Genomic DNA, 17,911 nt, shown 5'->3' on the forward strand with positions numbered 1-17,911 from the left:
TGGCTTCTATTATGAAGCTTACAAAAAAATCCTGGAGATGATTTCCCTGCAAATCACATCTATGGATCTGGGACACTCATGTTACTTCATTATCTCATTCTCCATCCACATCTGTGGTAGATTAATTTGTGGAAAGAAAGAATAATCATGAAGACTAAAATTTTCTTTATTGTTGTTGTTTTTTATTTCAGTCAATGAGAAGATCCAGGGCATCCAGACACGTCCCATCATTCGTGCCCAGAGGATCGAGAACATCCACCTGTGCCTGCGATTCCTGCAAACAAAAGGGTTCGACACCAGGGGGGTTAATGCTGAAGGTACGATAGTCTTTATATTTTCACCTCCTTCTGATGCATTGGTGGTAAAGTACAGTGTGCATTTGATTTCAGTGGCACCAGTTTAAACAATGCATTAGTTACTCTTTATTAATATTTTTTGATGAGTAGCTCTTAATAAAGCTAAATCTTGTGTTAAATTTGGGGAGAGATTTCAGCAAGAAGTGTAGGTTTTTCATAATTCAGCTGACTAGGTCTCCTAATTAAAGTGTGCCGGTCATCTACTGCATTCTCTAGATTTCATTAACCTTACACTGTGTGACCAGCAAGTTCAAGTAAAGAGATGGAAGATTTAATGATTATCAGAGCTGGGTCATCAGACCTCTTGTTTGGCAAAGACCAGGTGTTTGCTCACTCTCTCCCTCGCTCTCTGTTTGATTAAGCTGTGAGGGGAGCACATCAGCTATCTCTCCCATTTCCAATCTCCTCATCCCGGTTGCCATGGTATCTGAGAGAAAAGTGGTCCCCCATCGAACACCTGGCAGGGAAGATGAGAATAGAACGTCTTGGATTTTTTTTTTCCTGTCTCTGTCTCTCTGTAAGCAATATAGTAATCTGAGAGCTGGGTTGGCTTTGTAGCACAACCAGAGTTGGTGGGGGGGGGGGGGGGGGGGGGGGGGGAAGGTCATTCATAGTCATCTTGGCTTGAGAGGAATATTTGTTTCGCTCCATTGAAATTGTGGGCTCATCACTTCCTCCGCTTCAGCAGCCAAGGCAAATAGATAACGGCGACGCGCACGGGGCAGACGGGGCCACGATAGTGGCCGTTCCGTCAAGAAGCGAAATGTGCATTCGCCCGTAAACGCAATCACTTTCGAGTGCAGCGAGTCGTCACCTGTCTTCCAAGGATTGTCTTTCCTGCCTCGTTGCCATGACAACAGAAGACAACTCCCCCCCTGTGCAAATGATGAGGAGTTTTGCTACAGAGGAGACAAATTGCATGAGAAGTCCACTCTGCAGTATGCAGTTTACTTTATGAAAAAAGAAAAATAGTCTTCGTTGACACACCATACTTCGTTTGAAACCCTGTAGTCATTTTGGCTTTTTATGGGTACTGAGAGGAGATGAGTTATGGGCCATGTAAAAGATTAAAAGGAAGATTGGGTAAATTTGAATATGTCGGTAATACATGTATGCAGTAATGGGTGTGATGTCGTGCAACAACTGGCACCCATATAACTCTTACAACCTGCCATCCTCATATCACATGGGCTATTCCTCAGGAGCATTGTACGGTAATATATCACGATGTCAAGTTGTTGTTTTTTATATTGGATATTCCAAGACCTTTTTAGAAAATTTGTTTTTCGTGTATAATGCTTGAATACACTTTGTTATGTGTGCTTTTCCAGGAGTTTGATGACATGTATGATTGATGTTATTTCTGATGACTCACTGCACTCTGATTTGATTTCCAGAAATCACTGACGGGAATCTCAGATCTACTCTTGCCCTCATCAACACGTTGAGAAGACGATTTGAGGTGAGGGAGTTATCGTGACACTCGCATACAGCCAGATGTTGTAGAATTGTTCTCTTAGATATTCCAGTGATGCTCTAGGAGTATTCAAGCAGTCCATACATAGTTATTTAATGATCTTCTCAAAAGATGTTCTGTACAAGAATATTCTTTAAAAGCTCACATTTCAGGAGCTTTTTTCCTGTTTATTTTGTTATGGCTGTCACGTGGAAGAAAATAAAAGCATCCGAGGAGTTTATTTAACATGATGCCCAGTTCATTCCTAGATCAAATGACCTTATGACCCCGTGGAAGCAATTCTCATTTCATTGCTAATCAATGGCATCGCGATACGATTTGTGCATTCAGAATTCAACGACAAGCAGTGGGAGTCAGAATCAGCAGAGTGCGCCCCCAACGCCGAGAACCCCGCTTCCCGACAGCCTCTCACAGACAGAGGAGAGAGTCTCACTGCAGGGCAGGGAACCAAGCATCAATAGTCATGTAAGTCACGGCAGAACATTACTATCCCATGATGAATAGTCATTCAGGTCAAAGTTCAACATGCACTATGCCATGATCGATCATCATTTAAGACTATAGGTTCAGCATAAATAGTAATCCACCATCAATACCCATGCAGGTTATAGTCCAACATATTAACTATTGCAGCATCAATGGTCTTGTGAGCCATGTATCAACATGTACTTTCTCACAATGGATAAGTATAGTCATCTAAGTCACAGTCCGGCATATACCAACCAAACATTGGCAACTGCAAAGTTATATTCCACTCCGTGTTATCCCATCATCATAAGTCCTGTATAGTATCAGTGTAAGACATACGTGTACTATGCCCAGTTCAATCGTGATGAAATCGTAATCCAGCCTTTACCGTTCCAACACCAATAGTCATGGAAGTCAAAGTATATAATGTACTATCCATGAATCAGTGTCTAACATGAATTATTCGATGGTCAATATTTATTTGAGTCTTGATACAACAGCATCAGTGAGCCCAGGATCTACAATCCTTTAAAGGCAATCGGTCGTCGCAGGCGATTCGCAGCTCAGTAGAAAAGCACGACAAGCTGCTCCTGCCGTTATTGTACCCCCGTACGTACCGAATGCCGAACACGACGCTACGCAGCGCACCAGCGAAAACCAGATGGGGCACGAGAGCCGTGCGAGCCGTCCACTGTAATTTCAACATGGACGCCCGAATACCTACCGAATGGGGCCGAATGGGTGCACGCACAAAACCGCACAACAGCCATGTGCATGAAAATCTCTCCTACGGGTCCCCGTCGCGACACAACAGTAGAGCTGTGTGGTGTACGTACGTACGTATCTGGCTGCAGTCTCTGTTTATTTGCACTATGGTGCCAATTTCAGCAATCTAAGCAATAATATTTTTAAATGTCTGAAAATATTATATAACAATATTTTAAATCATTCATATATTACGTTGTTTAATATTTGGTATTTATAAATATGCTTTGATGAAGAAATATTAAAGCTCTAAACTTCATGTATAGCAAGTTGCAATGCTCATGGCCATATGGCGGGTTGTTTTGATCTCATTGGCAATTGTCTGCTGCGTCAGCTGTGTTACAGTATGTTGGGCCGGATCGGAACATAACAAAGTTGGTATAAAGTCGTCGGTACCGGTATGTCAATATCAATAATGTGTGTGGTATGCGTGTACTGTTTCGGATTAGCCTTGGCTTTGGTTTAGTAATGAAACCTCACAATGGAGATCAAAACAGCCGTCCAACTCGAGTAAAACGTATCTACTTGTTTGACGCTATCGACGAGTGGAGAACGCAGAGAGACGTGTTCTTAGCATGCTTAGGACAGGGAGGTTTCCTCTCACCTCCCTGCTTAGGACAAGTAAGAGACCAGTGGCAGAGGGGGAAGCTTCAGCGTCAGCGTGCCGATGAAAAATTTGCTTTCCACTTGCTGGAGTTGCATGAACAGTTTTGCAGGAATTTAGAATGTGCAAATTCGTGTTACGGCATGCACGGTGGAATTGTAATGCCACGGCTTACGCCAATCAAGCAACCCCAGCTGACCAAGTCAACAACTTCAAGGAATCCAGATCCAGATGATGTGTAAGTAACGTTAGAAGTCTATTACATGAATCAATGATTGAAGTGGAATGACTTTTTCTAATCTATCTTTAACTGCTAGGGCCTTTGCGTTTCATCGACAAGTAGGCCTATTTTTCTATGTATAATTCCGCGAAAAACTTCTCTAAGTTCTCATTTATGTCAAATTATGATAACGCCGTCATCGAAATGACATTTGCTGGGTCAGTTTATCGCTTCTTAAAAACTGACCCAGCAGTAGGCAGCAAATGTCATTAGTCAGGGAATCACAAGTAGTGGTAAGTTTTTTGTCATCACAGTATTGAGAATTTAAAGTATTTCATGTGCAAATGTAGAATCTAGATAGATACAGAGAGGTCACTTTCCTGAGCAGCTAGCGTCAACAATCCAGGTTAAATTTGCATAGCCAGATTTCATGGCTGTGATTCAAATACTGTTTGTCCCCATTGATTTAACTGTATAGCAAAGTCTCCTCTTTCATCATATTTAGGGGCCCTACATTTTAAGTTTGGTTAAGGAATTTTGATAAAGATTGTAATTTTCATAAGCTTGGCAAAAGTTTCAGGCATCTATGTTGCATTTATAGTCAAACTTCCAATGCATTTGGTCCAATAATTTGAAACCAAATTCAAGTGATCCAGTGAAGTGTACATCTTTTCATGTGAATTTCTACAAGTATGTTGAAATGTAAATTCTGAAGAAAAAAAATTGATCCTTTACAGTTGAAATTCGTTAAAGTTTGGTTACACCGACAGTGTCAGGTCAGTGGTAGTAACTACAGAGTTACAGTAGTGTACGTACAATACCCTTGTACGTGAAAGTTACAGTTTTATTTACCTTCACATCTTCATATAGGAGTGTCTAATAGGGATGTTGATTGGTGTGGAAGTTGTTGATGAACAACAGTTCATAAGAATCCATTGTTTTAATTCTAATACAGATATTGGTCATAGGTCAAGGGGCAATATGAACCTATCAGTTTGTAACATGCTAATATGTACAGGTATGAGCTTCATCAAGTACGATTAATTGGTATCCGTGGCACATCCCTTATTTGTTGATCAAAGGTACGCCTCTGATTGGTATTTTAATCAGTGTTTGGTAGAAAGCTAACCCATTACAATGGCTTTGCGATGTTACACTGAGTTGACTATGGACAAAGGTCTACTGTCCGCGATTTTCATTAATTTGTAGGGCATTTTTCTCACATAACCTCAAATACTGATACCTGTGATAGGTTTATTTATAATGGTTATCCTTCACACTGTATTGTTGAGACAATAGTGTTCTGTTTGTTTGTGTAAGAGGGAGATAGACAATAATTTCTTTATGCTCCTGTCTGAAGAAGGCATTACATCTTATTTGTCATGTACTTATCTATGAGTTTTAATGTTCACTTTGAGTGTGTGTGTGTGTCTTTTTTTTAAAGATTATTCACACCAGGCTAAGCTGACAGAGCTATAACTGTGAGTTTACCTAGTCAAATGAAAGGGTTTCGACATTGCTTCTTACATATAGTATATTCCAGGCAGGTGATACAACGCTCACCTTCTTCATATTAGTTAGTAAAACAATGAAGAGTGCAAAAATACTGCATAAATGTGCAGTGCAACTGTGGCCGTTGGCCGTTGGCCCTGCACGGGCACAGTCGCTTCCCCGTCCTGAATTTATGTACACACGCCAGGGCAAGTACATGATACAGGCAGGGTCTCCGACCCAATCGTCCGCGTTCAGAATAGACAACTCGGCGGTAATATCCGCTACCCATGACGATGTGTCATCGTCCATGATGGCCACCCTATTTATTATAATGTGGTCTGCACTCACTAATCTGATCTGATCTGATGATTACAGTATAGTTGACGAGTGACGACGATCGACGATGCGATGAAGAGAATGCGTAGTCGTACGAAGTATACGCAGCTAGCTACTAGCTCATGCGAACATCACTCACATTACACAAAACGTACTGTCCCGCGCTCAGCAAGCGATCGCGAGCAATCGAGATACTATAGCGCGATACATTGCTTTAGGGATGTCTTGCGCACACACACATTTCGCTTCGTAGCAACTTCGGAAGCGAGTTTACGTGCTGCCGCCCGCGGCTGAAATATGTCCATGTATCCTCGCGACTGGGTGTCTTTAACTCCCAGTCAAAGATGTACTACATCTCATTGATAACAATCATGTACCCGTAGAAGTCATAATTCAGCATTGTCCATACCCACATCAACTGTAGATAATGTCTTATTTATGGAAGGACCCTAAAATATATAATTGGGCACAAAGAAGTATATGGTTTGGATGGTTTCATTTGTGAGATAGATCATGCGGTATTAATGTGATTTACAAACATATGAGTCATCTGCTGTAATTGCTTGAATTTTGAGATGGTCACTTGGTTCTGCCGTTGCCTTAGCAACAAACGAGTTACCCTGCAGATTGAAAATGCATATAGATGTCTACAAAGGGAGATGTGACTTCCCTGGACTTATCAAGAATGAATAACTTGATAGAAAAAAAAACAGATATTAGATTTTAGATGGATGATATGAAAAGTTTGATTGCAAAAATGGGGTAAGCACCATTTTTTTTTTTACATTTAAAGTCCATAATCAGATAGAGCAAAATTAGACTTTCACAATGATAACTCATTTTTTTTTTTGCATAATGAGGTATATTTTTTGAAGTTATGATAAAAGATATCCCATATTTTCTTATCATTTTCTCTGTATTTCAGCAGGTTTAATCGTAAATATCTCAAATTTACAAGAATGGAGTTAACTCCTTTTGCATTAAAATTCTTCATATATTACAAATATACAAGCAAGATTTGTGTATAGATACATCATTGTAGACTGCAAACTACATAATTTGATAGGTAGATAGATACAAGGTGAATTGCTCTTCTTGGTTTGTATTGACACCATGGGAATGAATCCAGGCCAATGGTGCATGTCTTCTATGTCACACCAGAAATACTGAAAGATAACATCGTTTTTCTGGTGATGCATATATCCTCCTGCAGTTATCGGGCATGTCAGACACCAGTGCGGGAAGGAGAAGCGGAGAATACACAGGTAAGAAGAAAAGGGATGATAGCTTCTTTCAGTCAAGTCAGTGTTGTCTGGCTGATTTGTGTTTTGTAGAATAACACTTCTAAAATAATGGTACATGAATAAACATGATATGATGTGATATGATATGATATGATATGATATGATATGATATGATATGATATGATATGATATGATATGATATGATATGATATGACATGAGTATTGTGTGTTCATTCATGAAAACAGTTTTTTTTTTTCACTGGTGCACAATGAAAAATATATATTGTTCAAATACAATCATGTGAATATACATTATGGATCTAGAGTATAATACAGTAGACATCAATCCTTGATTTCATCGTAGTAAATCTCCATGCAAGTTTTATTGTGTGCGTGGATTTGTGTGTGTGGTATTGTGTGTGCAGGCATGTGTGTGCGTGTGTGTGTGGGAGGGGGGGGGGGAGATAATCTGGTTCAATCTGATGATAAGATGAGTTTTCTTAGTGTTAGTATATCAAATCAGTCTTTCATGTATCATCAATTTCTAAACATGTAATCATTACACATTTATTACCATCCTATTATGGTCTAGTGATTTTGTTAAATAGTATGTGTTAAAATATCTGTGTTTCCAAATATTTGGTTACTCATTTTCAGTTCCAGTACGCAGATGAAGTCAAATACCAATGATGGAAAAGTTATGCTATGTCACAGTCTTCAGAAGTTTTATGAATCTTGGCTAATAACCTTAGAACACATCTTTTTTGTTCATTGGAGAAAGTCCAGTGTAGTATTTTCCAATGGTGCATCTTGTCAAAAATGATTATTTTCTGTTATGATCTCATTTTGTGAGATGAAGATATAATCTGACTAGGTATTCATCTGGTTTTCATGGAATTTCTTCTGGTTTGAAGAGTATTGGTCTACAGTGAATAAGTGATATTTGAGATACCTAACAGTGATAAGGATTAACTGATGTTTTCCTGCAGTGAATGGAATGGATAGTAAGATTGAGGGTCAAGGGTCAGCCATACCCCACCCCCTCCTCAATGGCCACCCAGAGCCCTCCCTGCCAGGCCTCATGGGCGCACTGACCCAGGAGGATGACCAGTCGGTCAAGCCAGCCAAAGACCAAGTCATCATGGTAAACCACACGTCCTCAATGTATCCCTTTTTGCGTGACTTTATAGGTTTTCTTTGTTCCTAGATAGTCTCCTTTTCTAGACCCTAATGTTAGTAGAATGTGCAGCCCTCAATTCTTAATCCACTTTGTGTCATGTAAGTAAATAGTGTTCCTTGTTATGTATGATTTGATGAACTGTCTTACTTTCTTGTGAAACATATTCTTCCATATCCACTTTCATAGTATGCACTGTATACTTGAAATTGTGTACAGTGTATGTAAATAAAAAGAACCCCCCCCCAAAAAAAAAATATATATATATATGTATATCAAAGTTATATTTCATAAACTTTTTTTCTTTCTCGTTCTTGATTTTTTTACTTTGTGTATTATACTTATATGTGTGTGGTTTTTCATTCCTTGTATTTATGAAAGAATGGATAAATAGATATATAAATGGAAATATAGATAGAAAGGAAGACAGCTATAGGGAGAGAGGGATACACATATGCACATGAGTAGCAGCACAGTTACCTTTCATTGAACCTCACCTACCTGTAGTCATGTGTAATGATGAGGCATTTTGCTATGTTATGGAGTACCAGGTATGACTTTACGATCTGCAAGCATCATAGTCAAACAAGAAGTGAACATACTGTATGTTAGAGAGAGAGAAAAAAACCCCAATGAAAGTTGGAGCTATGTTTACGTGATTGTGACTTCATAAGAAACTCCTAAATTAAAGGAGTGAGAAAGTTTGGCATTGACAGGCAGTCTGTGTACATACCTGTCAAGTCGTGTGATCGTATTGAAACTAATATGGACAGTGCCAAGATGGTAGTAGTGTTAGCCAGAGTGACTGGCTTCTTAGAGAGGAGACGAGTTGACCTGTTTGGGTGGCATATTTGTACAGACATAACTCATGTTGGCAGGGTAAACTTTGGGAGAAATATTCCCCATGATATGAACGTTGTCGCCTTTGTTGACAGTTTTAGCTTGCCGGTGCAAAGTCCTATGAGGAGAGCTCATTTCTTGCTTCGGTGTACATTGCATTGCAATCAAAATTTTCACTTCCCCTTCAAGAAGTTCTTTTGTAGAGTTGAAGTAGTACAATGTATGTACTTGAAGGGTTATAGAGTTCATTGTCGTAAATCTTTCTGCGCGATCAAGTGTGCAATATGCCATAGTATAAAACAAGATGAATTTCTTCCTTTTATTGGTTTGCGGTATTGTTTTTGTTCTTTTCAAACACATTAGATATGGTGTTGTTTGTCAGTCAGTCAACTAACAGTCAACTTAAGTGCCACTTTGTACTTAGTTCAATTCAATTTTGTAGCATTGATGTAATATGCATTAAAAATCTATGTAGTCTTGCACAAAATTTTACTGATCTAATAATCTCTGAAAGGACACATTTGCAGAGATATATGAATGCTGGTAGGCTTGTCCAGTCAAGTTGGGCAATATTTAAAACACATACCTCTTTGCTGTCAAAGTGATATTGGCTGTCCTATTTGATAGTTGAAGTTGAGTGGGTGAAGAAGTACATGTGTCAGGCAGAGTACAAAATCACTTCAGCATGTAGTGCAATGCAAACAGTCAGTTTTCAGTCATGATCAGTTGAGAAGTATGTGGCATGTATGTGCCATATTTTGTTAGATTATTAGGTTTGCTTTTATTTCTCTGTTTCCAAACAATACATGTACATGTTTCAGTGTGTAATGTGACTAAGTAACAAAGTATGATTGCACAATTTTTCTTTTTCTTTATTTGTACCATAAATCAATGTTTTTGTTTTTTTAACACATGCATTCATGTTTATCATACATGTATCTTGAAAAAAAAAGAAGAAGAATTCCTCTAGTCTAATATTGAATATGTAGGGCTTCTGACTAGACTAGAAGTGCCTTAAACTCGCCTTTTTACAAATCATTTATTCAATTTTTGTTTCCATTGGCAGAGCATGACAGAAATGGGGTCAAAGGGTGTGCTGCAACATGGTGTGGATGTGCGGCGGACGCAGCAATCAAAGGAAAAGAGCCCACGTGGGGCCATTCGCCCCCAGCCTGTCAGGGCCACGGGAGATGCCTGGGGGAACGGCAACCCTCTAGCTGTAAGTGTGCTCTATGTCCTGACCGCCAGTCAAACCCCCATCTCTTTGGCCCATTTCACACCAAGATATTAGATAGATGCAATTTGGTAGACATGTCTCTCATCTCTCGGGTGTGACAAGGGCTCTTAGGAACATGAAGACATCAATAAGTTAAAGTAAGCCATGCATGCAAAGATGAGATGTTGTTGCTTGGTACATTCAGAAGAGAATATTAAGAATGATGATGATGATGAAGACGTACTGTGAAGACTATATCATAATTTACATATGTTAGCTTTGATATGCTTCCTTTTGGGTGGGGGGTAGGTGGTACAGTGCTGTATCTCAATTTGTGGTGGTGTCCTGTATTTAGATATTTTGTTTTCTTATGAGTGCATATCAATCTTAATACTGCACGTGTTTAGCTCTGTACCTTATAATGCTCAACCAATTCTAAGGGCCAACATATATGTTCCTAGAGTCTATTGATTGAGGTACCCATTCCCCTTTGCTTTACTTCAATTTAATTTTTTGTGTTATCATTCCAGAATTCCAAATCTCCACTGAGGGACACTCTGTCGATGACGGTGGAGGAAAAGCTTCAGAGTCTCCTTGACTCCCCCACACCGGGCGGCCTGGTGAACGGACACCAAGAGGTAGGCTTTGCCCCCTGATCCTTTCACACACACACACACGTGACACACTAACAAACAAACCGACCACAAGTAATAAATCTACCCTTCTGTGTCAACCATTTTGATGTGATCATGTGATTTAGAGTCCCTGAGATGCATTCTCACCATTGCGAGTGTCTCGCTGTATTACACAAGCCTATGGGTGAGAAAGGTTTTGATATGGCAGTGCCCCGTACTGCCTTACAATTGATATGACCTCAGTTGCTGTTCCCAATGTTGTGTGTTCAAGGGTGATCATAAAAAAGGGACCTCCTGCATTCAACTTTCATTGTTCCAGGTCCTTTACACACTATTTTTGTACAACTCTCACATGCACTTTGTAGCAGCCATATGGCATTGTTTGTTAATGTACTGGTGTGTATCATTTGGAAGTTGATTTGATAATGGGAGGAGCCGTTGTGGCTCAGTGGTTAAGACCAAGGGCTCTCAAATGTTAGGTCAATGGTTCAAGTCCCCTGGTAGCAGCAGCAGCAGCAGCAGCAGCAGGTGTACCCTTAGGCAAAGCATATTATCCTTATTGCCAAGTCCTGCAGAGGGGACCTACAGCCATCGGTCCTTTAGTTGCTCACTCCTAAGTGTTTAAATACTTCATTAGTATCTATGTTTGATAAAAGCAAAAGAAAAACAAGCAAACAGGAGTGCTTTCTGTTCACTGTGGTGTGCTGAAAAATGCTTGATACATAGACTTTTACTACTAAAATTCACTTCCTAAAGAGAGAGAGAGAGAAAAAAAAAAGATGAATAAACAGCTTCATCCAGTGTTCACACGGTAAAGAATACTTTGTGCATATGTAGAATCAAAATGATGTGAATAATAAACAAAGATTAAGTGGTAGAAGGCTTCACAGTGCACCATGTATTCTTTGACAGATATGTATGTGGCTCTGAAAAGGACCAACCCACTCCTGACATTTGTCAGGCATGTTCTTGCCGTTTTCAAGAAATGGGTAGGCCCTTCTCAAGGCCACATACATACCCCAGAAAGAATATGTGGTGCACTGTGAAGCCTTCTTCCGCTCAATGTTCTACAACCATGGGAACCTTCAAAGATTTTACTGACAAAGAGATTTCTACATTCATTCTAGGTGTGCTTAGCTTTAATTCAGCTCGTCATGTTATGATAGAATTTTCACATTGCGACCCCTGCGTAAACTCTCTTAACACCTGCGCCAACCTCTGGCCCTGTGTTCAGAGCTGTGGCATTAGATATCATTATCAAATCCCATCCGCAGCCGGAGGATCAGTCCTTTGTTGGGCCGATAAAATCTACTTAACATCAACAAAAGTTTATGGGACTAACTGCCCAGTCATGCAAGGAATGCATTGTGCAATAGCATTGGCATGAATAAGCGGGATTCAAAAAAGAGGTCCGGTAAAAAGAGAAATTGCTTAGTATCCAGACAAATTTGTGATCCTTGTTTATACACACTCACCCAGCTGTCAATTGTATATTCAGAGTTCTCTAGCTGTTGTTTTTACAGTTGCTTAAAAAAAAAGTTTGTTTGTACTGTTGAGAAATAAACATGTTAATTCCTTTAGCAGGTGAGTCATGCATCATAAAGACTTTGAAGGAAAGTTGTTATTCATTTGTACTGATTAATGTGGTACACCTTTGGTGTCACAGTAATACGCTCTCAAGCGCAAGCTTATAGGATACAGCCTTTTTCTGCAATTGCTCCCCTTAGATTGTACCTTTACATTATTTTTCTTTATCATTAATGTACCGTGTGATTTGTTAATATTTTGTATTCATCAAGTTTTTCAATTCTTCTTCAAATATCCTATGATTTGTACAGAAGAAAAATGTATTTGTATATTACGTTTGTCATGAAATTGCTTAAATAAATAGGTATAAAAAAATCAAAATACCCATCCTTTAGAATGTGTTTGAATTATGAACATTAAAAACTGGCATATTGAAAACAGTTGTACACGTAGTACTTGTCATGGACTCATTTGGTACTCGAGTGGATAAGTTATCAATCCTAATTTTTTTTCCATCCAACAGACGAAATTCGACGACGGAGAGCTGCTGGAGCTGCCTCCACCGAACTTCCGCGACGTGACGGATGAGGACGAGAACGGAGAGGAGGAGGCCAACCTACAGGCCATGCTGGAGGACCCGGACAAGTTTGACTACCCCAAGGACTGGGACAGATACATCTCGGGATACGTGGTGAGCTCCTTGGTGTCTCATTTCTCTAGAATGTTGCAAAAACTGAGGCAGACATGAACAGAGTCAGAGATACATTGTATAGATACACAGTCACAGATTAAAATTCAGTTAAACTTGTCTGAGTCATCCAACATAGCCTAAAGGACCCAGACAAGTTTGACTACCCCAAGGACTGGGGCAGATACATCTCGGGATATGTGGTGAGCTCCTTGATGTCTCATTTCTGTAGAATGTTGCAAACACTGAGGCAGATACGAACAGAGTCAGAGACACATAGCATAGACACAGTCACAGACAGAGTATAATTCAGTTAAACTTGTCTGAGTCATCCAACATAGCCTGAAGGACCTGGACAAGTTTGACTACCCCAAGGACTGGGACAGATACATCTCGGGATATGTGGTGAGCTCCTTGGTATCTCATTCCTCTAGAGGGTCACAAACACTGGAGGCACGAGCAGAGTCAGAGACATATGACATAGATACACTGAGAAAGATACACACATGCAGGGATAACCTACACCAAACACTGATGGGAAGACACAGAACCAGACACATGTACAAATATGCCGAGGGTGATACACATGGGCCAAAGATAACATACACCAAACACTTATGAAAAACACTCACAGGGGCAGACATAAGCAGAGTCATAGACTCATATACAGATACAAAAGGAAGATATACACATTTGAAATGATAATGTACTCCAAACACTGATAAAAAAACACTCACAGGTGCAGACACATACACCAAGGAAGATACACCTGTGTGGGGATGACGTACACTAAACACTCGTGAAAAAAATACTCACAGGTGCCGACAATTACAAGCAAACACACATGTGTAAACCTGCACTTTAGTATCCTAGACATAGACTCAAACAAATACCGAAAGACAAATAGTGACGTATACATACACATGCACATGCACAGACATCTTATGACTGATATGCAAACATATGCAGGAAAAAGTGCAGAATTCACTCAGGAAAAGTGAAAAATACCTGGAATAAATCAAGTGAAATTTACAAGCTGCCTAACGCAGGCAGTAAGGAATGCTGAGAACATAAACACCTTACTTAACACGGGTCACAGATAATTTTGATACATGAAGCACATTGCGCATGTTGTGCAATTCATTATGCCTGTTGGTTGTCTGTCATCAACTGGTAAGGTCAAGCAAAGGTCATGCTCAGCTCTACGTGCTGTAGTTGTGAGTTACAGAGAGAGAAAGAAAAATAGAGAGTAAAGGGAGAGAGAGAGAAGGAGAATCTAACTGATAAAAACAGTTTGGATAGTAACTTTTATTTATTATCATGTTTGGCACTGTCATAAAGTGGTATGTGCTCCACATGAGTGCACCTTACAAGGTCTTACTGTAGTTTCTTGTGCGCAAATATACTCCCATGTGCAATGAAGCACCAAAAAACAGACTCGGATGATGCAGATTTATGGGTTGCAAACATGCACCACAGCACTCACGCATGCAATGAAGCATGGAGCTCTAGACATGGGTGAGGGCACACATCACATGACATCGCTTCATAATCCTCCCAGATGTTTAAGATCATCCGATTGTAGATTGCATGTTCCAAAAAACGAAGAAACGAAGGGGGGGGGGGAGGTGGGGTCAATCATTTGCACATGCTGGACCTTACCTGTGGAATCTATCCGTTCCGTATCAAGTGTTGATTGCTTTAAAGTTGCCCTCAAGACTCGATTTGTTTAGAACTGCTTTCCAGTAGAATTAATTACATATGTATTTCTTATTTTTCATTGTTATTGTTCCATTTACTTTCATATACATGTGTGTGTAATATTTTTTCTATTTCATACATGTAATTCACTTTTTTTCACTGCGCCTTGAGCACATTAGTCATGTGGAATTGATGCATTATAAGTATCCTGTATTGTTATTTTTATAATCATTATCAAGAATCATTCTACCTTCTCTTCCAGCCGTCCAATACAGCGGAGAAGAAAGAGGGTCCTCGCGCCCAGGCTCTGTTGGACAGACCGCCCACCGAGACCACACCCCCTCCTGGCAGCTCCGCCCCTTCGTCCATCATGAACCGTCCTGCCCCGTTCTTTCACGGTCCGTCCTCGCACCACATGGGTCCCGCTCTGGTCACAACTCAGACTACGCAAGACATGCCCAGCTTCACAAACGAGTATGAAAAACATTCCACATTTGTATTGTTCCAGCTGCAAATTCAAATAAAATTTTTCCACTGCAGTTATCTAATTGAGCAGATATTCCAGGCTTAATCTACGATATTTCATTTATTTGTTTCTTTGATTCTTTGTTTTTTTCATGATATTGATGGATATGACTGTAATTAAGACTTGTATTACTTTCTTCTAGCTCCTACACACTCAGTGAAAAATTGTAGGAAATGATTATTTTGGTTTATTCAAATTAGATATTCTTGTGTCATCTTTTTTTAAAATTTCATCTGATTGACAGTTGATTTTATTGTAACTGATTTATCTACATTGAATTGCAATTTGTCAGTCGGTTTTAATTTTCATGGTGTTTCTTGATGTGTGTAATGTTTCATAAACTTTAGAACTTTTTTGTATGCTTTCTTTTTTTTTCTTCTTCTTCATTTGATTAGATCGATATGTTGGTAAACTTTGACTGCTTCTTGTTTTTATTTTTATTTGAGTTGAGCTCTATATGATGGTAGAGATCCTTTTAAGTGACTTTTTAATTTATGATTTGTTTTGGTTCCAGCAGAAGACCTCAACCAATCAGCAAGAAGCTGCCAGAGAGCTATGGCAACATGTCAGGGGTCGTCTATGGTGAAGAGCCAACCGGCTCCCAGGCAAATCTTTCACACACATGGGTGAGTGGGAAATGCAAATAAGCAACAATCTGTGAAACATATTATATTATTATACTATAATTCCTCTTTTCAGTTTTCAGTTTTCACTGTGCTTTGTGATGAGTCCCATGATGAGGATGTTTGAACAATATCAAACTTAATATCAAGCTCTGACCTCATAGATGTCTTCAGAGTATCAAATTTTCCCCTACCTTGGTACAGGAGCCTTTCTGAGTAGAATGTCTTCTTGCATATTTTTGTTCTCATTGCTTTCTTCAGTCTCCTCCATACCGGTCTGCAGCAGATGGACAGAGAGAGCGCCACCTGCCCACGTACCAGGACCACATTCAGCGACACTCACCACCCATGTACAGGAAAATCCAGATGCAGGGCCAGAGCCCGCCGACGAGCGGGTACGAGTCGCGAGGACACAGCTCCCCCAAGACCATGCCTCGCACACAGGGCTTCCAGCGCTACTTCCCCCAGCAGCCGCGCGTCCAGTTCGCTCCCGACGCCGGGTTTCACGAAGAGTACGGCAGTCCGGGGGACAGGTCCCAGGCCTTCATGTCACAGAGTCTCCCGCAGCCGCTGGACGATCCGACGAGATCGCGGCCACAGTTTCACGGCCGGCCCGGTCAGAACACTGCCTTTGTGCCGATCCGTGCCTCCAACAACCCCCTGTATCAAATGATGCCGCCCGCCAGCACACCCAGCGAGAAATCTCTCTTTGCGTTGCAGCTGGGACAGCCCCGATATCCGGATGAATACGACTACAATTTGCCCTACAGTGAGAGTTCGTCCCGTTCCCACACGCCGCCCCTCCCTCCTCTCTCGCCAGACATCACCCCTCCGGAGACCCCACCCGAGTCCCCCATTGTGCTCAAGAAGAACAGATCCTCCAGCATCTGGGTCACCAATAACCACATGTCACCTCTCGGCAGCCAGAGGAACAGGGGAGACTTGCTGGGGAAGCCTCGCAAGGGTCAGGTCAATCGCAGCCACAGTGCCAACTACAAGCTGGGTGACTCCCGCTCACCTCTCAGGAAAAGTGGTGGCAAGGGGCGGCGGAAGATGAAGCATGGATCCAGGAATAGCAGCAGGGCGAGCAGCGTGTCGGGCAAGGAGAGCAGGAGGTCAAGTGGGGCTAGCAGAGACAGAGGTATGACAGGGTCCAGGGATAGTAATTGGAGCCCTCATTTTGAAGAGGCTCAATATCCTCTCCAATTTCTAATACCGTCCTCTAATGGCTTTTTGCATGAAAGTCTCAAGTGATGAGTGCAGATCATTTCAAATCGTGGCATTGAGCTTATAGTGCTCCAGCGTCATAGACAATTTAAGACTATGGGATGGAAATGATAATATTTGTTGGTAATTGTAACATTGCAATTTTGGGGATCAATCATCATTAGATGAATAGATTAATCAACATATCATGCAATAATGAGCAGGCTTTGTTCAAGACATTCATATATACTGATAAATGTATTCTGTTGAGGCTTAATAATTATGAAGGGCTTCAGAATAACATTCCATGGGGGTATGTACAACACATGAACTTCTTGTGACACATGTCTAGTGTTGAGATGATTGGGTTGGCTGCACAAATGGAGGATGATACCAAGTGGCTGTCACTAATGTGTACCTTCTCTGGAGCTTTATAATGAGAAAAACTGACCCTGTGTGGATAACATCCACTTAAAAACCCCTGTTCTTCATGCCATCAAATGAGAATAACACAGAGGAAAAGGGAAATGATTTCTGATTTATATTTGTTCCTACAGCTTTACCATCCCTTCCACTGAAACAACTAGAGGAACAGACAGAGGCATCAGACAGTGAGGCAGTGGCAGATGACCGCACGCCCCGCGATGCAGTTGCCGCTGACGACGAGCGGGACGAGGAGTCGCCCAGAGGGACGCGGTCGAGGTCACGGTCGCCGTCGACGACAGGTGGGAGGGACTCCCAGAACGTGGATGCCATCCGGGGTCAGCTGATGGCACTGGAGAACATGTACAAGGATATCCTACAGGTT

At 40.9% G+C, this 17,911-nt stretch overlaps 1 protein-coding gene across 1 annotated transcript in view; it reads left to right on the forward strand.

Moving 5' to 3' along the window:
- Positions 1–17,911, forward strand: part of LOC139711114 (uncharacterized) — a 52,135-nt gene that overhangs the window by 30,690 nt on the left and 3,534 nt on the right. The window contains exons 3-14 of the mRNA XM_071623030.1: positions 192–317; positions 1,754–1,818; positions 2,164–2,298; positions 6,934–6,985; positions 7,954–8,108; positions 10,048–10,200; positions 10,728–10,835; positions 12,883–13,050; positions 15,011–15,222; positions 15,792–15,900; positions 16,159–17,038; positions 17,661–17,908. Of these exons, the coding sequence (XP_071479131.1) occupies positions 192–317; positions 1,754–1,818; positions 2,164–2,298; positions 6,934–6,985; positions 7,954–8,108; positions 10,048–10,200; positions 10,728–10,835; positions 12,883–13,050; positions 15,011–15,222; positions 15,792–15,900; positions 16,159–17,038; positions 17,661–17,908 (2,411 nt within the window). The remainder of the gene's footprint in view (positions 1–191; positions 318–1,753; positions 1,819–2,163; positions 2,299–6,933; positions 6,986–7,953; positions 8,109–10,047; positions 10,201–10,727; positions 10,836–12,882; positions 13,051–15,010; positions 15,223–15,791; positions 15,901–16,158; positions 17,039–17,660; positions 17,909–17,911) is intronic.

The sequence above is a fragment of the Diadema antillarum genome, unplaced genomic scaffold, assembly GCF_040938485.1.
Source record: "Diadema antillarum isolate AM-2024a unplaced genomic scaffold, OU_Dant_1.0 seq00001612_RagTag, whole genome shotgun sequence".
Classification (NCBI taxonomy): Eukaryota; Metazoa; Echinodermata; class Echinoidea; order Diadematoida; family Diadematidae; genus Diadema; species Diadema antillarum.